This window comes from Cebus imitator, unplaced genomic scaffold, assembly GCF_001604975.1.
Source record: "Cebus imitator isolate Cc_AM_T3 unplaced genomic scaffold, Cebus_imitator-1.0 Scaffold124, whole genome shotgun sequence".
Lineage (NCBI taxonomy): Eukaryota > Metazoa > Chordata > Mammalia > Primates > Cebidae > Cebus > Cebus imitator.
The window spans coordinates 5,607,682-5,632,487 of NW_016107439.1; the positions used below are offsets into that span (position 1 = coordinate 5,607,682).

General features: G+C 36.3%; 1 protein-coding gene across 2 annotated transcripts; it reads left to right on the forward strand.

Moving 5' to 3' along the window:
* The first annotated feature begins 422 nt into the window (after window positions 1-422).
* On the forward strand, window positions 423-13,357 carry COMMD8 (COMM domain containing 8). Of its 2 annotated transcripts, none has more exons than XM_017540331.2 (5): window positions 423-562; window positions 3,894-4,049; window positions 7,500-7,652; window positions 10,971-11,126; window positions 12,472-13,357. In XM_017540331.2, exons 1-5 carry the CDS (start codon window positions 497-499, stop codon window positions 12,490-12,492), a joined length of 552 nt encoding a protein of 183 aa, XP_017395820.1. In that variant the 5' UTR covers window positions 423-496; the 3' UTR covers window positions 12,493-13,357. The 2 variants fall into 2 exon arrangements, with proteins under 2 accessions (XP_017395820.1, XP_017395821.1); XM_017540332.2 differs by having other exon boundaries at window positions 7,500-7,646.
* Window positions 13,358-24,806: the final 11,449 nt, after the last annotated feature.

Genomic DNA, 24,806 nt, shown 5'->3' on the forward strand with positions numbered 1-24,806 from the left:
TCTGATCATGTTTGTTTTCTGCAAATGGAGCCGAAAATAGCACTTTCTCCCTAAGATAATCTATATACAGAACGCTGCTCATGGCAAAACTTTAATTTACCTTGCAAATCAGGATATTTTGGTAGAGACTTCGTTAAAACTCTGGGACAAAGACCATGCACGGGCACCCAAATAGAGGGTTACCTTTAGTCAACGGTTTTCTAAAGAGTACAGAGAAAGCTTAATAGAACCCGGAACAAACTTACAAACTGCGTTGAAAGATATGTACACTTGCCTTCAAAGTAACAGCACAGGGGGTATCTTAGCCACATCCCTGCAAACTGCAAACGCTCCTTAGTTATCGAGAGAGCGGTGGCTGGGTCTCTGCGCAAGCGCACAGGGACTCCTTAGTTCCACGCCCGGCCCCTCCCCTCCAGAGAGAGTCACGTGGGCGAGCCGCGGCTTAGGACGCGCGGCCAGCCTTGTCACGTGACCCACGCCCCTGCTTCTCTCAGGGATGGAGCCGGAAGAGGGGACGCCCCTGTGGCAGCTGCAAAAGCTGCCGGCCGAGCGGGGCCCGCAGGTGAGGGGGTGTCCCTGAGTAAGCGGCGCGGGGCCGGGGCTTTGGGACGGTGTGGCTTGCAGGTCAGGCCTGGTGCGACCCAGACGCCTTTGCAAGCTCCCTGGAGAAGGGAGGAGGAAGGGGCGTGATTTCGGGTGTTCGGTCCCCGCCTCCTCTGGGGAACTTGGGAGGACAGCTTGGGGCCCCACCTCTGCGCCCTGGCCTAGAGGTGCAGCTCCAGGCGCTTTCCGCGCAGAAGCGCCTGGAGGCGCCCGCCTCCGACTGGGCTTTGAAAGCTTATGACGTCAAGTCGGTGTTTGCTGCCTCTTTGCAAACATTTTCTTCATTCATTCAACACAAACGTACCTGGCAGCGAGCACAGTGCTAGGTGCTGGGAATACTAAGCGGCGTAGACCGAAGCGGACCCTGCCCCCCGTTGAGGGTGCTTCGAAGGAAGCGAAATAACTGGGAGAGTTACTTTAGTTAGAGTCGTCCCAAGAGGTGATTCCAGTCTATCAAAGAACCTGGCTTGTAAGAATCTGGAAAAAGCAACCTCATTCATTTGTTCAGCCAGTTTTTCTTTGAAGTCTACCATACATTGAGCGCCCAGATGGGATGAGGTAAAATGGTGAGTGAGACAGCCTGTGACCTGGTGGAGCATCTTTTTTATGAGCCCCAATTTTGATCTTCCTGTTTCCTCTATTCCACTTACACTGGAGAAAGTGTGGGAGAGACAGAAAGGAATTAACTTACTTCCTGCCAGGATCAAGGAAAAAAAAAAAAAAAAAAACACCCGAATTCTTTTCTCTGATTTTGCAAGTGAGGAAGCTGAAATGTCCGCAGAAATTTTGGGTTACTTGCCCAGGGTTGCCCAGCCAGTAAGTGGCAAAGCTGGATTTTATACTCAGATCTATTGATTCTGAGTGTTTTGTTGGCTTTTGGCTCTCCTTGTCTTCATTCTACACATTTAGACATTTAGATAAGGCCCATAACCTTTTCTACCATGTATGTTGATGACTCCTAAATCTCTAGGTCCAGCCAAAAATTTCTTCCTCTATGATTCAAGAACGTAAACCCAAACCAGACTCTCTTCTCTGAGTGTCAGCCTTCTGCCACAGGTACCTCAAATTCAGTGCACCCTTGCGTGAGCTCTTCTTTCCCCCTGGACCTACTCCTCCTGTAGCCTCCTTTTCAGTTTGTGGCACCATCACTTTCACCCAGCCACTCAACCTGCCATTCTAGGTCTCCTTCATGGCCTCTTCACATCTCTTCTCCCTTGTCCTCAACAATTTAGGCGCCTTAATCTTTAGCTCCTTAACTGAAAATGGAAGCCTGTAGGCTCACCCTCTCTCATCTTCTCTTACATCTTCCAATCTGTTAAATATATGGAAATATAATGCAGATATGTGAATAGGATTGTTCCCGGTTGAGCACAGATTGAAGTCTAGGCTCTTTTGCTTTGTACACAAGGCCCTTTTTGGTTTGGTTTCACCCACCTCTCCAGCCTTGTCTCATGTCACTCCCTCGCCCCCGAAATAGCCTGCTATTCCCTAAATCAAGCAGTGTGATTTTACAGTTTTCATCCTATGGATATGCCAATGCTTGTGTCTAGAAATGCCCTTCTCTCCTGTTTGCCTGGCAAACTACTCATCCTTTTAAGACAGCCTTTTCCTTGCTTACTCTCTGAGCTCCTTTATACCTTCTATATACTTTTATTATGGTCCCATCATTCTAAATTGCATGTATTTATATGTTTGCCTTTTTCTAATGGACTAAAGCTCTGTTATGGTAGGGCCTTACTTTATTTATTCTCAGTTTCCTCGTTTGTAAAATGGGAATAATAAAATAGTTACTTTAGAGTTGTACTGAGGATCAGTCCAGAGCATGGTACCTAGTTAGGGCCCCATAGTGCTAGCTATTATGGTGTCTTTGCCATTAAATAAGGTCATTTCTATGACCTTGTTTAATAACTGGAATGAAGTGTTCATTGCATATTTGTGAATGAATAACATATTCTAAAAAAGATAATGCTTTTATTTTTCAGTTTGACTTCTGGGTTTTGCTTTAGCATGGGGACGATATAGGATAAGGTATAGAGAATTTGAATGCCAATTCAAATTTGAGTATGTTGTTTGATTTATGGTTAATAAAAATTAGTTGTATAGTATATTAGCCACCATTTGGAAACAGTTGCTTGTGTTCTGGTATGTGTGGTGTTAGAGGGAAGGAGTTATCCATTAAAATGGGGTGGAATATGATCTAGGGGAGAAGAGTTGGAAGACTTGTTGATTAGATATCATTTCCAAGTTATTTGGTTCAAATACTCCTCTTGTAAGATACGAATATCTCCTGAGAAACATAACCTTATTAAATGTTAAGTGCCTAGAATAGTACTGGCATTGTGTTATCTCAGTTAATAGATGTTGAAGGCATGGATTGTAGGAGGAGGAGGAGTGATAATAATGAGAAGAAGAATGGTAATGCAGGCTAGCAATGTCTACATGTCTTTTTACATGCCAGGAAGGTGCCGAGTTATTTGCATATATTCTTATTCAATCCTTACAACAAGATTACGAGCATAGATGATATCCTGATTTAGCACTAGAGGAAACAGACTCAGAACATTTAAATCAAACTTAAAAATACTGAAACTGGGATTTGAACTGATAGTTTTATTCCAAAATTCACAGTCTTATCTCACTATGTTCAGTTATACATATGTTAGGCTTTCCATTGCTGATATGAAGATACTAATAGGATAGAAAGGAATGTAAAAAAAGGAAAAAATTACTGAAGACTTCCTGGGAATACAGAAAAGTAACTGCTGAGCTGGGTGTGGTGGTGCTCGCCTGCAGTCCTAGCTACTTGGGAGGCTGAGATGGGAGAATTGCTTGAGTTCTGGAGTTCAAGGCCAGCCTGGGCAACATAATGAGACCCTCAAGAGAAAAAAAATGTATCAACGTTACGAAAATGGAGGCAAAGCAAAATGAAGCTTATAGGCCTACAGTAAGAGACTTTGATGTAAGTCCTGTCCTTTGGTCAATGCTGTAAATATGATGTCTTTTATACATATCTTCGTTTCAGTTTTTTCATTATGTAATTTTTATAACATAAAAATTATGTTTTATAACATAAAAATTAGTTTCTGAAGGTCGACATAATAATAGAAAGTCTAGGATTTTTATGAGATTTAATTTTTAATAAGAATAATCTTAAAAGTGGTTTATACATTTTAACTTCAGCTGGTCTTGCAGTTAACATGAACATCTCTTAACATTTGTTTGCTAAAAGGAAGATAAATTTGTTTTATCATTTTACTTATAAGTACATTTATTTCCCTTTTTCTTGCTAGCTTCTTCACAAAATAATTGATGGCATTTGTGGTCGAGCTTATCCTGTGTACCAAGATTATCACAGTGTTTGGGAATCAGAAGAATGGATCCACGTTTTAGAAGATGTTACCAAATTTTTCAAAGCTGTAGTTGGTAAAAACTTACCCGATGAAGAGGTAACTTCTCTGCACATTTCTATAACTTTAATAATTAATGCTTAGGTTTCTCTTTGAGTTTTTTAGAGCACTGTATAATACAAGGGCCATCATCAATAACAACAAATACCTCATAATTGCGGATGGAAAAATCTGTGGAAGTCCTAGGTTTTTGCAGTTTATTTTTGGTTGTTTTTACTCTTTTAATTGTGAAACATTTAAAGCCTACAGAAGAAAACAAGAAGTTATATAACTGTTACCTACATTTCCATTACCACAGTTAAACGGTGTTAACATTTTGCAATATGTGTGTTTGTTTCAGAAAGAAAGCATTACAGAGACACCTAAATTCCCCTCTCCCTCACCTAGATATCCCACCCTTACCTAGAGGTCACCATCTTGAAGGTGGTGTTCATGTTTTGTATTATATGTTGTATGTATGTTTGAATCTTTTAGTATATTGAATTATTTGGGGTGTTTAAGTGTATAACTTGTAAATGTAACATATGTATGCACTTGTAAATTGTTTTAAATGCAGCATTTTGTTTTACATTGATAAACATGAATCTAGTTTGTGTATTTTAACTCCTTTTAGTATTTGATGATAGGAATTACATAAGATTTATCTCCCTCCTGACTAACAGTTAGTCGTTGCTTCTCTTGTTATTACAAACAGTGCTGCTATAAACATTCTTTACTACCTGTCTCCTTGTGCACACTCAGACCTGCTTTTCCGGGGTAAATATCTTGAAGTGAAATTGCAGGGTCATGGGATATCCTTCTCCCACTGAATTGTTCAAAAATCATTTGAGCTTATTTGTGTAGGTTGCTCACTTTTCTAAAAATGGAGTTATGTATGTTTGTCATATTGATTTGGATGATATTCTGGATATGAGCTCATTGCTAGAAATATGTATTTTAAATATCTTCTGTTATGTGCTTGCCTTTTACTCTCTTAATGGTGTCTTTTGGTGAAACAACTTACGAAATTTAACAAGTCCACTCTGTCAATATTTCTTTTGCTGGCTAATGCTATTACTGTTTTGTTTCAGAAATATTTGTGCTGAAGACATGAAGATTCTTGGTGTGTTCTTGTAGAAGCTTGATTGTTTTAGGTCTCACATTATGTCACTGATGCATTTTGAATTAGTATTTGTGTATGGACTGGAGGTCAAGTTCAAAATTTTCTAATGAATATCTGGTTGACCATTTATTGAAATAACCATCCTTGCACCACAATGTTGCCATGTAGCCTTTATTGTAAATCAAATGGCCACATAGGTGTGCCTCTGTATCTGGACTCTTAACATCCTCCATTAGTCTACTTTTGTATATTTGCCAATCCTACACTGCTTTGATTACTATAGAATTAAAGCTAAATTAAATTATGTCTTGATATCTGGTAATAGAAGACCTTCATTCTCATGCTTCTTTGGGATTGCCTTGGCTGTTATATTTTCAGATAACACTCTAGAATCTACTTTTCAGTGTTAACCTACAAAATTGCTGGAATTTTGACAGAGATCACACTGAATTGCTATATCATTTGTGGGGAGAATTGACATCTTAACAACATTATCTTTCCAAGGCTATGAATATGGCATGATAACCCTCTATTTATTTAGATTAGCTTTAGTTTCTCTCGCATATTTTGTAGTTTTCAGTGTAGAGCTCTCACAATATTTTTTATTTCTAAGTGATGTTTTGATCTTTCATTTTTCAGTAGTGTTTTGCTAGTATGTACGAACAGTTGATTTTTATATATCTTATGTCCCACAGCCTTTCCAAATTTGTTTACAGTGTCTAATTGTGTATAGATTTTTTGGGGGGGACAATTGTATATAATCATTTTCTTTTTCAACTTTAACATCTTTTACTTATTTTTCTTACCTTAGTGCATTGGCTAACACTATCAGGCAATGTTTCTTATGAAAAAGCAGTGATGGTAGACATATGTCTATTCCTAACCTAAGGGAGAAAGTGTTCGCTATTTCACCATTTAGTGTGTTAGCTCTGTGATTTTATAGATCTCCATTATCAGACTAAAGAAGTATCCTACAATTCTAACTTTGCTGAGAATTTTTAATCATGGTTGGGTATTGAATTTTATCAAATGCTTTTTCCCTGAATTTATAATTTTTTATAATTTTTTTAAATGTGATTTTCAAATGTTAAACTAAGGCTGCACTGCCCAAATAAACCCCACTTGATCATGATGTATTATTTTTGTATATATGTCTCTTCATTTGGACTGCCAATATTTTGTTTACGATTTTTGCATGTATATTTTAGTGATACTGGCCTAGGTGGGTTTTTTTTATAGTTTTTTTTTTTCCTCCCTATAATACTCTTGTCAAGGGGTCAAGTTTTATTCTGGCCTCATGGAATGAATTTGGAAGGATTTTTTTTTTTTTCTTCTTGTCCTCAGGAAGAGTAAGTGAAATTGATATTATTTATTTATTTAGTGTTGCGTTACTTAATTTTCACACATGTAGAAATTTTTTGATTATCTTTTCTCATTAGTTATGACTTCATTACACAGTAATAAATATATAAACAATATTATTTCAGATTTTGAGTCTGTTGTGGTTTGCTAAATGGCTCAGCATATGGTACATTATGGTGAATGTTGCATATGCATTTATAAATAATGTGTATTCTGTAGTTGTCATATGTAGTATTCTGTATATTGCTAAGCTTAGGTAGAATATGTTTTTCAATTTTTCTATATCTTCATTGATTTTTTTGTTATTTCTTTCTGTCAGTTATTGAGAGTTGTAGTAATACCTCTAATTGTGAAGTGGATTTATTCATTTCTTTTAGTACTGCCAAGTTTTGCTGCTTTATATATTTTGAAACTATGCTGTTAGGTACACACAGATTTATGATTGTATGTCTTTCTGTTGAATGGCCCTTTTACTATCCTTCTCTACTTGTTGTAATATTTCTTGCCTTAAAGGCTACATTGTCTGATATATTAATATAAGTTGAGTACCCTTTATTTGAAATGCTTCAGACCAGAAGTGTTTTGGATTTCGGATTTTTTTTGACTTTGTAATATTTGCATTATACTCACCAGTGTAGCATCCCTACTCCAAAAATCTGAAATCTGAAACCTCAGCTATTCAAATGAGTCCTTCCTTTGAGCATCCTGTCAGTGCTCAGAACTTTTTCCATTTGGGATTTGAGATACTCACCCTGCGTGGCTGTATCAGCTTTTGTGTTTTCCAGGTGTATTCATTTTTGTGCTGCTTCTTCCATCAGTCCTTTTTCTTTACTCTTTATTTTGCAGAAATTTGTTAAAATCCTATTTTCTGGTTACTCATTCTCATCTTTTTCTTTTTTATAATTACAGAAGTATTTCTTTTTTCTTTTCCTTTTACTGTTGTTTTAAAAGATGTGTAAANAGAGTGGAATTGTGTTTTTATGTTTTAAACAGAAAGCCTCTTTTGCCTATTTTTATTTTTATAGATACTTCAGCAATTGAATCAGTTGAATTCATCTCATCAAGAAACTATCATGAAATGCGTGAAAAGTAGGAAAGATGAAATCAAACAGGCTCTGTTAAGAGAAATAGTTGCTATTTCCTCTGCACAGCTACAGGATTTTGATTGGCAGGTAAAGGTAAGAATCTATTTATGAGTATGCGTGTTTTTATTTCATTTTTTAGATACAGAGAAATATCTTATATTATATATTTAAAATTTGTTGTTTTGGGAATGTATTATCCCCAATAAATATCAAAGATAGTTTAAATTACATCTTGCATTAACTTGGGCATAAGTACACTACAAACATCCAAGCCATATATAATAACATTACATTGACAATAAATTCAATTGATAATAAATTCAATTAGATCTATAAAACATTAAATGATATAAGTGATGGGGAAGCATATAGTCAACATATATGTGTGTATGTGTGTGTGTGTGTGTGTGTGTGTGTGTATATATATATATTTTTTTTTTTTTTTGAGACAGAGTTGTGCTCTGTCATCCAGGTTGAAGTGCAGTGATGCGATCTCGGCTCACTGCAACCTCTGTCTCCCAGGTTCAAGCCATTCTCCTGCCTTAGCCTCCTGAGTAGCTGGGACTACAGGCACATGCCACCATGCCCAGCTAATTTTTGTATTTTTGGTGGAGATGGGGTTTTGCCATGTTGACTAGGCTGGTCTCGAATCCTGGCCTCAAGTGATTTGCCTACCTTGGCCACCCCCTAGAGTGCTGGGATTACAGGCTTACAGGCGTGAGCCACCACACCTGGTCAACATATATTTTTGACCACAACTTTCTAGACTTTATAGCTTTCTTAATACTGGTAAATGTGATTCTTCCTCTAGAAGGAAAACCTATAAGTTATTAAAACATGAGTTTTAAATACATTTTGGAGAGTCACTATCAGTAGGGTTTATAAAGAATAATTCCAGACCAACTTTTTGTCCTTATAAGATACCTAGACTAGTGGCTGAAGAGGAAGCAAACACATTGTGTTTCTTGATTTTAGCATGACCCTAATTAAGTGCCTTACATTGTGTATCTAGATTAAGTAGAGAAAAATGTGGGAGGATATAACAGGTGGGTTCATAATTGGATAAATAACTACCCAAGGACAGATGAATTTATATTAGCTAAGAAGTCTCTGTGGTTCTGGTCTTGGCCCAGACACAAAACTAGAGAAACAACAAGCATATAATGTGACACAAAGTTCAAAATTATTTCACAGCCAATTATAATCAGTGACCAAATGAAGCAAAATTGCATTAATCAGGCAACCTAAACAGAGGATTTTTAATTTAAATCTTTATTTAAATTTTATAAATTTCAGTTTCAGATTTTATATTTTTATAAATATAAAAGATAAGGGAGGCCAGGTGTGGTGGCTCATGCCTATAATCCCAGCATGTTGGCAAGCTGAGGCGGGTGGATCACTACAGGCCAGGAGTTTGAGACCAGCCTGACCAACAAAGCAAAACTGAATATCTACTAAAAAAATACAAAAATTAGCTGAGCATGGAGGTGTGTGCCTGTAGTCCCAGCTACTTGGGAGGCTGAAGCACAAGAATTGCTTGAACCCAGGAGGTGGAGGTTGCAGTGAGCCAAGTTCATCATGCCACTGCACTGCAGCCTGGGCAACAGTGCAACTCTGTCTCAGAAAAAAAGTAAATAAATAAAAGATAAGGGAGAGATGTTAATAGTAGCATATATGAGAAATATTTAGTTATTTTAGTTTATCAAAGTATAGCTTCATTAGTGTTGATTCAGGCTCATGTTTTATGGGTAGAAATGCAGTTCTTCAAGCAAGAGATAGTACTAGCACATTCTGTTTTCGATGATGACATCTTTTTAGTGTAATATAATCTTTTTAGTTCTGGCTGCCAAACTTAAGAGAGATTTAAGGAAATTGGACTCCAACTAGAAAAGAATGACTAGAAACTTAAAATCATGGTGTGTGAAATTGCTTTGAAACACTGAGACCATGCACCTGGAAAAGATTAAACCTAGTGGAAACATGACATTTATCTTTAAAACGCTAAAAGTCATAGGGGGGCTCTATGACTTTGTGGCTCCAGAGACTAGGAGAAGGCCTAAGGTATATTATTTGCAATAAGATGGGTTTCAATTCAACCTAGGGAAGGACTTTTTAATAAATATGAGTATCTGGAAATGATTGTAACCTTTTCTCGTGGTAGCACGTGCCTCATCATTGGTGGTATTCAAGCATAGGCTGAAGAAACATTTATTGGAAATATTGAGAAGAAGAATTATGCATGAAATAGATAACCCAAAGCTGATACTTCCAGTTTTGGGATGAGAGAATGGAGGAGCTATGTCAAGATTTGATTCTGTGTGTATGTACCACAAGGGAGACCCTTTGAGGTTGTTAAGGGACATGTCTCTTATCATTGTACAAATAATCTTTTTGCAAGTGGTAGCATTCTAAACAAAGGTTCAGTTTTTGTGGATTTCTCTGACTCAGATTCCAGGAAAATTGAATTTCCCTATGCTGTCTGCCAAGGATGCTACATTGCTCGTTTCAAAAAGTATTAGTATTATAAATATTTGGTTCTTCCAATTCCCCTAGGATATACTCCGGAGAAGGAAATTAAGAAGTGAGGTAAATGTACAGAATGTTTCTGTCCAGTGGCTATAATTGAAGATGATATCTTGATAACATATTTATCAGTAGTGTAGTAGTTAGCTAGCTGACCATGGATTAAGCATTTTATTTATTTATTTATTTATTTTTTTGAGACAGAGTCTTGCTCTGTCGCCAGGCTGGAGTGCAGTGGCACAATCTTGGCTCAGTGCAACCGCTGCCTCCTGAGGCCAAGCAATTCTTCCGCCTGGCTTCCTGAATAGCTGGGACCACAGGCGCGTGCCACCACACCCGGCTAATTTTTGTATTTTTACTAGAGACGGGATTTCACCATGTTGGCCAGGATGGTCTCGATCTCTTGAGCTTGTGATCCGCCCACCACGGCCTCCCAAAGTGCTGGTATTACAGGCGTGAGCCACTGCACCTGCCCGGATTAAGCATCTTAATTTCTGAGAGTTTACCAATATTTTTGGTCTCACTTGTCTTTGCACATGAACTTTTTTCTTCTTGGTGCCTTTAATCTTCCTTAAGAATTCTCTATGTTTCTTGCATCTTAGACCTATTCAGTACTTCCCAGGCATGACTCTGACCTAGATATCTGCTTCTGCCACAAGATTGCTGATTGGTTGTCTTATTTTCTTACCCATTTCCTCTCCTTTATTTGCTCTTCTTTCTCTTTCTATTCTTCAAATACGTTTTAGCATGAATTTAACTTTTCTTTCACCTTTCTCTATACTTAATGGCAAACAGGAGTACTTTTAAAAAATCTACTGCTAACTAACCCCTGATGCATATTCATTATAGTTCTTTATTATTAATTGCTATTTTTCTAATTTTAAACAGCTTGCACTCTCCAGTGACAAGATTGCTGCATTACGAATGCCACTTTTAAGCCTGCATCTAGATGTAAAAGAAAATGGTGAAGTAAAACCATATTCTATTGAAATGAGTAGAGAGGAACTGCAGAATCTAATACATTCCTTGGAAGCAGCATATAAGGTATTTGCCATAATTTTGTCATATGATTTGAATGTTTAAGGTTTTTGGGTTTCATTGAGTTGGAGTCTTGCTCTGTTGCCCAGGCTGGAGTGCAGTGGTGCGATCATGCTCACTGCAACCTCCACCTCCTGAGTTCAAGTGATTCTTGTGCCCGAGCCTCCTGAGTAGCTGGGATTACAGGTGCCCACCACCACCACACGTGGCTAATTTTTGTATTTTAGTAGAGATGGGGTTTCAGGCAGCCTCCCAAAATGCTGGGATTACAGGCGTGAGCCACCACACCCAGCCAAGTGTTTATGTTTTGATTTATGCTCCTAGACTCATAGTTCACTTTTAGTGTTTTTTCTCCTGATGTTTTATGTTAATTAAGCACAGAAAGTACTTTGTTAATATGTTCTGAGCTCTAGTTTTGGGTATTAATTATAACTTGTAATGTTCAATTACTTAGTTTTGAGCATAACATATTAAGTAATTTTTGAAAGAATAATAGTGCTGTTCTAACAGCTGAATTTGTTTTGCTTCAATGCTCATTAATAATAAAACTAAAATTTTCGCCTTAGAATCATAAAATTAATTGATTGTGAAGTTTTTATGATTAAAAAAATTATGATCCTGATAAAAAGTGGCTTTATTAACTGAACTAATAATAGAAAATTGCTTTTATGATCCCCTAAGTATGGAAGACAAAATATGGCTTGTAGTTATTATGACAAAATCAGGTTGAGGCAAGACAGAACTAATGAATGTCCAAAAACTTCACGTTTACAATGGAGTGGCTAAACAACAGTAACCACCCTAATGTTTAATACATGAGAAAAATAATATTTAAACAGTAGAACCTGTTGTGAGGAGGAATAAAAATAATTATCTTTGTATATGTATGTTTCTTTGTTATTGCTCATTGTTTTCTCTAGTGATCTCATCTCAGTGATTAAATCTCAGTGATTCTTACAACCTCTGTTGTCCCACTATTCAGTCTTCTTGATCCTACTTTTTAAAATCTCTGATGAACTTGAGCTTCTCTCCGTACTCTGCATCTGCTCAAACATTTGAGTGCTTTGATTACTGGTCCACATGCCTATTAACGAAACAAGCAGCCCAGGCTTCGCAGGATGGCTGAGTGGGACTACATGTGTGAAGGATGTGTGTGGTAGAACCTGGTATAAATGCTAACAGATTCTGAACCATAGATCCTGGCAGGCATGTGTCATCAGTTACTGTGCATTGTACTTGCTTGTTATGAGTTCTCCATGCCCTTTTTCAGAGATTTTAAAACATTTAATATGGTATATATCAGCATCAGTCTCATATAACCTGATATTTTCTCCTCAATTTGTGTTTTAAGGTGGTCCTGCAGTTGAAATAACTGGAAATGATGAATACCAGTGCTATCGGATTTTATTGCTCCAACTTATATGGCAGAGTGAATACTGTGTGTTCAGAAATGCTGCGATGTCTTGACTGTTACACCAGGCTGAGAAAGCGGCAGTGTTGATATTATAAAGATAAAAATTTATCAACATTCCTTAACAGGAAATTACATGGTTGAGAGGAAATGCATAAAATGAAAGATGAAAAATCCATAGTAGCAGTTTATATTTTCATGATTGTTTTGCTTCATTTATTAAATATTTGAGAAATCTTTGGAGATACACAGTTTTATTGAAAGCTAAAAATAAGTTCTAATGTAATGTAAACATATAAAGCACAAATATACTTGAATATTGCTTAAAGAATTATGTGAATAGCAACTTATATTATGGATATATAATTACTTTGTCATATTTTTAAAAATTAACTTTTTCAAAGAATGTATTAGCTGCATATATAACTCAGGAGATTCCATATCTTTCTCATATTTCAGAGGAAAGATTATAAAATGTAAAATTTCTTAGAGACTATCTCTTTGTTGGAGACAAACAAGAACAAATACTCTAAACTTATGTGAACAATTTTGAGTTTATGAATTCTAGAAACTAAAATCTCTACAATATAGAAAAATGAAAGTAACATTGTTACTTCTGCATTTCTATGTTTGGGAAACATTGCTCTGATAAAAAATAGATGTCATTGTGCAGTGTGTATGTTATTCAAATATCAGATAAGATTATGTCCAGGTCCACTTTTGTTAATAAACTCAATATTGAATACTTTTGGATGTTAACAGATTCATTGGAAAAACAAACCATTTGTAACCTCAGTTAACTTTAAAAACAAGTATTCTGAGCAAACGAAAAGTGTCTTGTTTTATTTTTATATATTACTTTATTTTAAATGACTCCAAATAACTCAGTAGTTGTACATAATTATACATAAGTCAATAATACATAATTAATAGGTGCTGGCTATTTGCAAGCCATATGGCTCATTAGAGTGTCAGATTATTCTTTGAGGCATCCAGAGCAATTATTACTGTTCTCATCATACAGATGAGGATAGGCTTAGAGAGTTTTAATAAATATCTGAGTGTGATCTAAACAGTGCTACTCAAAAACTGCCAAAAAGTACAGTTCTGTCTGTGAACTGTTTGTTACAGGTCAGTGATTTAATAAGGAGCTTGGGCTAGAAAGCGTTATCAGTATACTGCTTTCTTCATCGAGAAATTTTGTATCAGCTGAAGCAAACAGTGTGCTTAGTGCGGTAGTTGATTTACCTTCTTATGCAAGTTCTTTGTTGTTATGGGCCAGTAACGGTTTGTAGAACAGCACTTTGAGTAGCACTCATCATGAAGTCTCTTCTAAATTTCAGCTTTCCATGCAGTATCTTCTTTACAAGGAAAACATCTTGCTGTATTCAGTCTCCCCCTCACCACATGGTAACACTCCATTAGCATATTCAGCAGCTTTATTGAAATTGAATCTGTATACTAAATATTGTACATATTAAAGGTGTGCAGTGTGATGTTTTGACATGTATACATCCATGAAAACATCACCACAACTAGGATAATAAATATTTGATCACTCCTGATGTTTTCCTCTTTGTCCTCTGTAGTCCCTGCCCCTTCCATTCCCCACAGGTAACCACTGATCTGCTTCCTGTCACTACCAATCACTGTGTTTTTGAAAGTTTAGGGTAAAGGAATCAGGTAGTGTGTGCATCCTTTTCTAAAAAAAAAAAAAAAATCTGGCTTCTTTTAGCATTATCTTGAATTTCATCTATGTTGCGTGTATCAGTAGTTTATTGTTGGGAAGTATTATGCTATAGAGTTCTACCACAATTTATTCACCTATTGATTGATATTTTGGTTGATACAAGTTTTAGGCATTAGAATACACAGTTTCTTACATACATCTTTGAATGAACATATGCTTTTTCTTGAACAAGTACTTTAGAATGAAATGGCTGGATGATACGGTAGGTTTATTTTTTCAAGATACTACCAAACTTTAAAAAATTTTTTATTTGAATATTTTGGGGGGGTACAGGTGGTTTTTGCACATAAGTTATTTAGTGATGATTTCTGAGATTTTAGTGGACCCATCACCTGAGCAGTATACTGTACCCTAAATGTAATCTTTTAGCCTTCATGCCCCTCCCAACCTTCTTCCCCGAGTCCACAAAGTCCATTATATTACTCTTATGCCTTTGTATCCTCATAGCTTAGCGCCCACTTATAAGTAACAACATATGATACTTGGTTTTCCATTCTCAAGTTACTTGACTTAGAATGACTGCCAAATTTTTCAAAGTGATTTTACCATTTTGTATTTCCATTGCAGTCTATGAGAGTTCCAGCTCCATCCTGCCAACACTTGACATTGCCAGTCTTTTAAATTTCAGTTATTTTAATATGTATGTGTCTCACTGTGGTTCTAACAGTATTTAACAAATTTTCCTAATGACCAATGATGCTGAGCATGTTTTCATGCGCATATTTGCCATGTATACATCTTCAGTGATGTGTCTGCTCAGATCTGTTGCTCATTTTTCAATTGGATTTTTTGTTTTCTTAGTATTGCGTTTCAAGGGCTCTCTTATTCTGAATACAAATCCTTGATCAGATATATACCTTGCAGATACTTCTAATCTGTGGCTTATCTTTTCTGAACCATGTAAACTAATCTTATATTTTTTAAAGCAGTTTTAGATAAAAATTTAAAAGATAGTACAGAGCTTCTATATTATTAACATTTCACATTAATACAGTGCATTTGCTATAGTGAACTAATACTGACACATTATTGTTAAGTAAATTCTAGAGTTTATTCAAACTTTCTAAGTTTATATATATATATATATATATATATATATATATATATATATATATATATTTTTTTTTTTTGCCTCAGGATTCTATCCTAGGTAGCATTATTACATTTAGTTGGGATGTTTTGATGACCTTGACAGTTCTGAAGAGTGCATGAAATACTTTGTAGGATGTCTTTCTCTGTTGGAATTTGTCTGATGTTGTTTTCTTCATGATTAGACTTGGGTTACGGGTGTTGAGAAGGAAGATCACAGAGATAAAAAGCCATTTTTATCACATCAAATCAAAGGTACATACTGCTAGCATGATTTATGACTTGACATTAATCTTGATTACCTGGCTGATGTACAGGTGTCCTCACTGTTAACTGACTCTTCATTTTCCTCTTTTCCTACTGTACTTAAGGAAATCACTGTAGTTCAGCCCATACTTAAGGAGTGGGCAGGTGTGCTCTCTCTTTTTGGGGTTGGAGTATCTACATAAATTGTGTGGAATTTTTTACATATTTGTCTCTTTTCTACTATTGAGATTTCTACTTATGATCAGGATGGACTCATACTTTGGGTTATAATTCAGTACTGCTTTGTTACTCAAATTGTTCTAGGCTTGGCCATTAGGAGCTCTTTCACTTGGCTCCTATGTCCCTTTGACAATATTCCCATCAATGAGAGTGGACTTTTAATTTTTTTCAGGGAAGCGAGGTACATCTTTTTTCTTTTATCTTGGAAAGTTATTTCCTTACTCTCTGGCAGTACAAGATGCTTCAGGCTCATCTTGTGTATTTTCTGCCCAATCCTAAAATCAGTTATTTCTCCAAGGAACTCTCCTTTTATGGAAGAATAGTGTTAGAAACCAAGCTAGGTGTGCTCATTGCTACTGAGGTGTTACTTCTTTTAGGCTCTTTCGGTGCTGACAGAACTAAGAAATATGTGCATGTGTAGTAATCTGTGTATTTACATATACCTATAAATATGCGAGCATACATATCTATATTAAGCTAAACAAGCTCATATTGATGTCTGCAAATCTAATCCATTACATGGATTATTCTAGCCTCCTATCCTTTCTTATCTACAAATTTCAATTCCCACGAGAAATGGATTAATCCATTTGGAGTAGGTTTCTGTGTATGATGTCAAATAAGGGTTAGGTTCATTGTTTTACATGTGGGCATTCCATTTTCACAGCACCATCTGTTGAGACTGTCCTTTCCCCATTGTGTATTTTTGGCACCCTTGAAGATCAGTTGACTGGATAATGTTGATGTACTTCTGAGTGCTCCATTCTATTTCATTAGTCTCCATGCCTACTTTTATGTTACTTCTTTGCTGTTTTGATTTTTGTAGATTTTTTTCATACATTTGTAGGCACCCGTCAGGAACTACAAGGCCTTCATCTTTGTTCTTTCTCAGGATTGTGTGTGTGCGTGTGTGTGTGTGTGTGTGTATGTGTTTTTCTAGTAGGAGTCTTTGTGATTCCTTTGAATTTTGGGATTGCTTTTTCCTATTTCTGCAAAAAATGCTGTTGGGATTTTGATAGGGATTGCATTGAATCTGTAGATTTTTTTGAGTAGTGTGGATATTTCAAAAATATTAAATCTTTAATTTATAATGAATACTGTCTTTTATTTGTGTGTTTTCTTTAATTTCTTTCTTCCTTTCTTTCTTTTTTTCCCTTGAGGAATCTTGCTCTGTCGCCCAGAGTGGAGTGAAATGGCGCAATCTTGGCTCACTGCAACCTCCACCTTCTGGATTCAAGCGATTCTCCTGCCTCAGCCTCCCAAGTAGCTGGGATTACAGGCACGTGCCACCACAGCCAGCTAAATTTTTGTATTTGTAGTAGAGATAGGGTTTCACCATGTTGGTCAGGCTGGTCTCGAACTCCTGACCTTGTTATCCGCCCTCCTGCCCTCCCAAAGTGCTGGGATTACAAGTGTGAGTCACCCACCAGGCCCTTAAATTTCTTTTGGCAATATTTTGTAGTTTTCAGTATGTAAGTTTTCTGCCTCTTAGGTTATGTTTGTTTCTAAATATCTCATTCTTTTTGGTGGTATTGTAAATGGGATTTCCTTAATTTTTTTTTTTTTGCCTTGTTCATTTGTAGTGTATAGAAATACAACCGATTTATGTATGCTGAATCTGTATTTTGCAACTTTACTGAATTCTTTGATTCTAACAGGTTTTTTAAAATAAGGTTTTCTACATATAAAATCATATCATTAATGGACGAAGATAATTTTAGTTATTTCTTTCTGATTTGGATGCCTCTGACTTCTTTTTATTGCCTAGTTGTTCTAGCTAGGACTTTCAGTTCTATATTTCAGAAGTGGTTAAAGTAGACATCTTTGTCTTCTTTTTGATCTTAGAGAAAAAGCGTTCAGTTTTTCACTAAGTATGATTTTAGCTGTGGGTTTTCATATGTGGCCTTTATTATATTTAGATAGTTTCTTTTATTTCTAATGGTTGAAAGTGTTTTTTATCATGAAAGGGTGTTGATTTTGTCAAATGCTTTTTCTGAATCTATTGAATTCATTATGTGATTTTTATCCTTTTCGTTAACGTGGTGTGATTGATTGATTGATTTTTCATATGTTGAACTATCTTTGCATCCCAGGGATAAATTTCACTTGAACATGATGTTCGATTTTTTTTTAATATATTGTTGAATTTGGCTTGTTAGTGTTTTGTTGAGGATATTTGTACCTATATTTGTAGGGATATTGGCATATGGTCTTTTTTGTCATATCTTTGGGTTTAGTATCAACATCATGGTGACTTCGTAAAATGAATTTGAAAGCGTTACCTCCTCTTCAATTTTTTTGGAAGAGTTTGAGGAAGATCGAGTTCAATTCTTCTTTAAGTGTTTGGCAGAATTCTTCAGTGAAGCCCTCTGGTCCTTGGCTTTTTTGTATTGGGAGATTTTTTTATTACTGACTCAATCTTGCTAGTTGTAAGTCTTCATATATTCTATTTTCTCATGATTCAGTCTTCATTGGTTGTGTGTTTCTAGGAATTTGTCCATTTCTGTTAGGTTATCTAAGTTATTAGCATAGTAGTCTCTTATAATCCTTATTTCTGTGGCATCAGATGTAGTATCCTCTGTTTCATTTCTGATTTTTAAAATGTTAATTGTCTTTTGTTCTTAGTCTAGCTAAAGATTCATCAATTTTGCTATTTTCAAATAACCAACTCTTAGTTTCATTGATTTTTCTTTTGTTTTTATATTCTATATTTATTTATGCTTCAATGTTTATTATTTCCTTCCTGCTGCTAATTTTGGGCATCATTTTTTCTTCTTTTTCTACTGATTGAAGAGTATCTTGTTTAATTTTCATTTGTCAATTTTCTAGTTTTTTTCTGCCATTGATTTCTAGTTTCATTCCACTGTGGTCTAAAGAGATATGAGGTATGATTTCAATCATCTTAAATTTGTTAAGAGTTGTTTTGTAACCTAATGTGGGCAATTTTGAAGACTGTTCCATGTGCTGTTGAGAAGAATGTGTATTCTGTTGCTGTTGGATGGAATGTTCTGTATGTGTCTTATGTGTCTGTTAGGTGTTTGTGATCTATAATGATGTTCAAGTCCTCTCTTCCACTACTGATATGTCTGGATGCCAGTATTACAGAAAGTGGGAATACTGAAACATACTAGTATTGTGTTGCTGCTTGTTTATCCTTTCATTTCCCTCAATGTTTGATATATTTGGATACTCTTATGTTGGGTGCTATGTATATATCATTGTTAGATCCTCTTTTTGGATACTCTGATATTGGGTGCTATGTATATATCATTGTTAGATCTTCCTGGAGATTGACCTTTTGTTGTTGTTGTTGTTGCTGTTGTTTTGAGACAAAGTTTCACTCTTGTTGCCCAGGCTGGAGTGCAATGTTGTGATCTCGGCTCACTGCAACCTCCGCCTCCTGGGTCCAAGCGATTCTCCCACTTCAGCCTACTGATTAGTTGGGATTACAGGCATGCACCACCATGCCTGGCTAATTTTGTATTTTTTAGTAGAGACGGGGTTTCTCCATGTTGGTCAGGCTGGTCTCAAACTCCTTACCCAGGGTGATCTGTCCACCTTGGCCTCCCAAAGTGCTGGAATTACAGGTGTGAGCGACCACGCCTAGCTGACCATTTTATCATTATGCAATATCCTTTATCTGTTTCTGCGTCTGTGTTGTCTCGTGCAGATTCCCAATTAGTGATTTGTGGGTTTATCAGATGTCTATAATCTCTTCTTCCTTCTGGTGTCAGTCTGTAGTACTGCAGGATTTCTGGACTGTCACAAACAGCCCTACTCCTTTGTTCTCAGCTGCCTAAAGGTTCTAGAGTCTTCTAGGTTCTGTCAGTACTCTGAGTCAGGCAGGAGAAAAATCAGTCCCTTGGGAAGCCCTAAACCATCAGAACATTGGATGCATGCTCCACTATTCTCTCCTCCACTCCCAGTTCCCGGGAAGAGACTACCAAGTTGTATCACCCTCCACTGTACTGCAGGTCCTCTAGAGTGACAGCAAGCAGCCCAGCTTTCTTCTGTTCCCAGGGGCCTCCAGGCATCTAGAGTATTCCAAGTTCTGTCCATAATCCCAGACAGAAACCAGTCACTTGGGCAGCTCCCGCAAAGCCAGAATGCTGAAGTCATGCTCCAACTCCTCACTTCCCTGGGAGAAGCCGGGAGTTGAGAGTTTTCTGCTGGTTCCATGCTGAGCTTTGGCAGTGGACTATGGTGAGTGAATGCCACAAATGTTCCTTTTGGAGATGTAGCTGGTTTTGTGTTCTCTTAAGGTACAGATGCGTCTTAACTGGTCTCTGGATTACTTGCAAAAGAAATTGGTCTGTATGTTGTTGACTTCAGATCTCAGGTAGTCAAGGACTTCCTATTCTGCGGTCTTGCTGATGTTACTACATTTTGCAGTTCTAGGAATAATGAATGAGAGTTGTTGCTTAGAATTCTCAGCAGCATTAGGTATTTGTATTTTGGATTGTAGCTATTCTAATAGAGATGTAGTGGTATCTCGTCGTTGTTTTAATTTGCAGTTATCTAGTGACCAAGGATGTTGAGCATCTTTTCTTATGGATGTTTCTATCTGTACATATTCTTTAGTGAGGTGTCTATTCAGACATTTTGCTTATTTTTAATTAGGTTGTTTTAATGTTGATTTTTAAAAGTTCTTTGTATATTTTGGATAGATGTTCTTTATTAGACATGTGTTTTGCAAACACTTTCTTCCAGCTTTGGCTTGCCTTTTCATTCTTCCAATTGTCTTGAAGGGCTGAAGTTTTAAATTTTGAAGAAGTTCGATTAATTAGTTCTTTTTTGGATCATGCTTTTGGTATCATATCTAAGAAATCATTGTCTAACCCAGATTAACAAAGATGATCTCCAAACTTGTCTTTTAGAAATGTTTCAGTTTTATGTTTAATTCTATGTCCTATTGTGTGTTAATTTTTGTATATGGCACACGGTGTGGCTTAAAGTTCACTTTTTGCTTGTGAATATTTTGTTTCAGCACCATTTGCTGAAAAGGTTCTTCTTTCTCTACTGAACTGCCTCTGTGCCTTTGTCAAAAATTAATTGTTCAGGCCGGGTGTAGTGGCTCGTGCCTGTAATCTCAGCACATTGGGAGGCCAAAGTAGACAGATCACTTGATGTCAGGAGTTTGAGACCAGCCTGGCCAACATAGTGAAACCCCATTTCTACTAAAAATACAAAACTTAACTGGGCATGGTGACACATCCCTGTAATCCCAGCTACTTGGGAGGCTGAGGCAGGAGAATTGCCTAAACGCAGGAGACGGAGGTTGCAGTGAGCCGAGATCATGCCACTGCACTCCAGCTTTAGTGACAGAGCAAGACTCTGTCTTAAAAAAAAAAATCAATTGTTTGTATACATGCGGATCAATATCTGAACTCTGTTCTGTTCTATTGATCTATTTGTCTATTTTGATATCTATACCATGCCATCTTGGTTACTGTAGTTTTTTGATAAATCTTGTAATCTGGCAGTGTTAGCCCTCCAACTGTGTTGTTCTCTTTCAAAGTTGTTTTGGTTCTTTTAGGTCATTTGCATTTCCACATGCATTTTAGAATCTTTTTGCTTGAGGGTTTATGATATATATCAGATGAGAAAACTGCTATCTTGCTTATCTTTGTTTCTCTTTAAATAGCATGTCCTTTTCTCTGTATGCTTTTTAACTTTTTTTTTTTTGCCATGGTTATGTGCAATTTGATTGTGATGTACTTTGGTATAGTTGGTTGGTTGGTTGTTCTTGTGCTTGCAGTTTGTTTCTTGAATCCTTAGGTTTATAGTTTTCATCTAATTTGGAAAAATTTCATTGATAGTTTCTTCTTTTTTTTTGTCCCTCCCCATACTACACATATGTTGGGCTACTTGAAGTTCTCCAATTGCTCACCAATATACTTCATTCTTTTAAATTATTTTCTTCTGTGTTTCATTCTTATATCTTTAAGAACAGTTATTTCTTTTACATTGTCTAATATGCCATTAAAACCAGTGTTTTTTAAATCTCAAACATTGAAGTTTTGATCTCAAGAAATTCATATTTGTTTTTGTAAACATATTTTATATCTCTAGTTTAAACATATGGCATATAGTTATAACTTTCCAGTGTTAATTTTAACAGCAGTGTTAGTTTTGATTGACTAGTCTTCTCATTATGGAATTTGTTTTCCAATTTCTTTGCGTGCCTAGTGATTTCTGATTAGGTGCCAGTCATGATGAATTTAACCGTATTGGCTGTTGGCTATTTTTATATTTCTGTAAATATCCATGAGCTTTGTTTTGAATTGAATACAATTAAGTTACTTGGAAACAGCGATCTATTAAGATCTTGCTTTTTTGATTTGTGAGGCAGATCCAGAGCAGTGCTCAGTAATGGGCTAATTATTCCCTATAACTGAGGCAGGACTGTCCTGAGCACCTACTGCCTTGTGAATTAAAAGATTTTTGGATTTCATCATTGGGAGCAGGCACTATTCCTGGCAATGTATGAGAACCAGACCCTGTTTCCTCTAATTTCTTCAAGTGGCTCTTTTTCCAGCCTTAGGTTGTTTCTTCACATGTACGTACTGATCAATACTCTGCTGAATACTCAAAGGGCAATCTGCTCTAGGTTTCTGGGGTTGTTTTTCTCTGCAACTTCCTCCTCTTGGGTTTTCTCTCTTGTGAATTCTAGCTGCTTTGGTCTTCCTGGACTTTCAATTGTACTTCCTCAATTCAGGGAGCCCTCCACGCTCCCCATGGGTTCCTCTCTCTGAACTGTGATCTGAAAACTCTGTCAATGAAGTAAGCTGGAGCAGTCGTAGGCTGCACCTTTTTTGTTTCTTGTCCCTCAGGTATCATAATCCTTTGTTCCCTGATATTTTGTGTCTTGAATACCAGTGCTTTGCGTGTGTCAGGGAGTCGGGAGTGGGGGCAGGTGGCTGTTTTTGTTTTTGATTATTTCAAGTGATAGTGTAAATCTTTTACCTGTTTTTTAAATAAATTTTTATTTCAATAGCTTTTGGAGTACAAGTTTTTTTTTTGTTACCTAGATGAATTATATAGTGTTGAAGTCTGAGGTTTTAGTATATCCATCACCCAAGTATGTACATTGTACCTGAGTAGTTTTTTTATCTCTAGCTCCCCACCACCCTCCCCTTTCCAAGTCTCTAAAATCCGTTATATCACTCTCTATGCCTTTGTATACTCATAGCTTAGCTCCTACTTATAATTGAGAACATAGGGTTTCGGTTTTTCACCCCTGTTACTTCACGTAGACTCATTGGCCCAAGGTCCATCAAAGTTGGTGCAAATGCCATTATTTTGTTTCTTCTAATGACTCAGTCATATTCCATTGTTGTAAATATAACACATTTTCTTTACCCACTCATTAGCTGATGAGAACTTAGGTGGTTTCTACATCTTTGCAATTCTGAATTGTGCTGCTATAAACATACATGTTAAAGGGTCTTTTTTACATGATGACCTCTTTTACTTTGGGTAGATACCTAGTAGTGGGATTGCTGAATCTACTGGTTTATGTACTTTTAACTCTTTAAGGAATCTCCATACTGTTTTCCATAGAGGTTGTACTAATTTCCATTCCCACCAGCATGTGTAAGTGTTTCCTTTCCCCCACATCCAGGCCAACATCTATTGTTTTTTGGCTTTTTAATAATAACCATTCTTGTATAGGTAAGGTGGTATCTCATTGTGGTTTTTATTTCAATTTTCCTGATGATTAGTGATGTTGACCATTTTTTAATGTTTTTTTGGCCATTTATATATCTTCTTATGAGAAATGTCTATGTCCTTTGCTCACTTTTCAAGGGGATTTTTTTTTTTTCTTGGTGACTTGTTCAAGTTCTTTGTAGATTCTAGATAGTAGTCCTTCGTTGGATGCATAGTTTGCAAATATTTTCTCCCATTCTGTGGGTTGTCTGTTTACTTTGTTGATTATTTCTTTTACTGTACAGAAGTCTTTTAGTTTAATTGGGTCCCATTTATTCATTTTTGTTTTGGTTGCATTTGTTTTTGGAGCCTTAGTCATGAATTCTTTGCCTAGACTGATGTCTAGAAGAGTTTTTCTGATGTCATCTTCTAGAATTTTATAGTTTTTGGTCTTAGATTTAAGTCCAACTCAATATACATCTTGAGTTGATTTTTGTATAAGATGAGCGGTATGGATTCATTTCATTCTTCTACATGTGACTTGTCAGTTTTCCCAGTACCGTTTATTAAACAGGGTGTCTCTTCCCCAGTTTATGTTTTTGTATGCTTTGTGAAGATCAATTGGCTGTATATATTTGACTTTATTTCTGGGTTCTCTATTCTGTTCCATTGGTCTATGTGTCTACTTTTATACCAGTACCATACTGTTTTGATAGCTATAGCCTTGTAGTATAATTTGTTCTTTTTGCTTTGGATTGCTTTGGCTATTCAGGTTCTTTTTGGGTTCCATATGAATTTTAGGATTGTTTTTTCTAATTCTATGGAAAATGATGTTGGTATTTTGATGGGAATTGCATTGAATCTGTAGATTGCTTTGGGCACCATGGTCATTTTCACAATATCGATTCTGCCCATCCATGAGCATGGGATGTGTTTCCATTTGTTTGGGTCATCTATGATTTCTTTCAGCAGTGTTTTGTAGTTCTCCTTGTAGAAATCTTTTACCTCGTTAGTTAAATATACTCCTACATATTTTATTTTAGTTTTGGAAGCTGTTGTAAAAGGGAAAATACTGTACTTGTTAATCCGTCTTAATTGGAAGTATAAATCCATGTCATTAAAATTTGAGGTTAAGAAAAAATTTACCTATGTTTTATTCTTATTCTAATATGAACTGAATGCCTGAGAGATGTTGTGAACAGTTAATTATAAAGTAGTATAAGTATGTTAATTCTGAAGTCATTAGAGAAAATGAGAAGATAGGATACAATGTTTATTTTATCCCTGTAACTATAGCTGA

Coding starts and splice junctions, on each gene's coding strand:
- COMMD8 (XM_017540331.2), top strand. CDS start 497: ATGGAGCCGGAAGAGGGGACGCCCCTGTGGCAGCTGCAAAAGCTGCCG. Junction 563..3,893: donor CGGCCGAGCGGGGCCCGCAG/GTGAGGGGGTGT, acceptor TTTTCTTGCTAG/CTTCTTCACAAAATAATTGA. Junction 4,050..7,499: donor AAAACTTACCCGATGAAGAG/GTAACTTCTCTG, acceptor TTATTTTTATAG/ATACTTCAGCAATTGAATCA.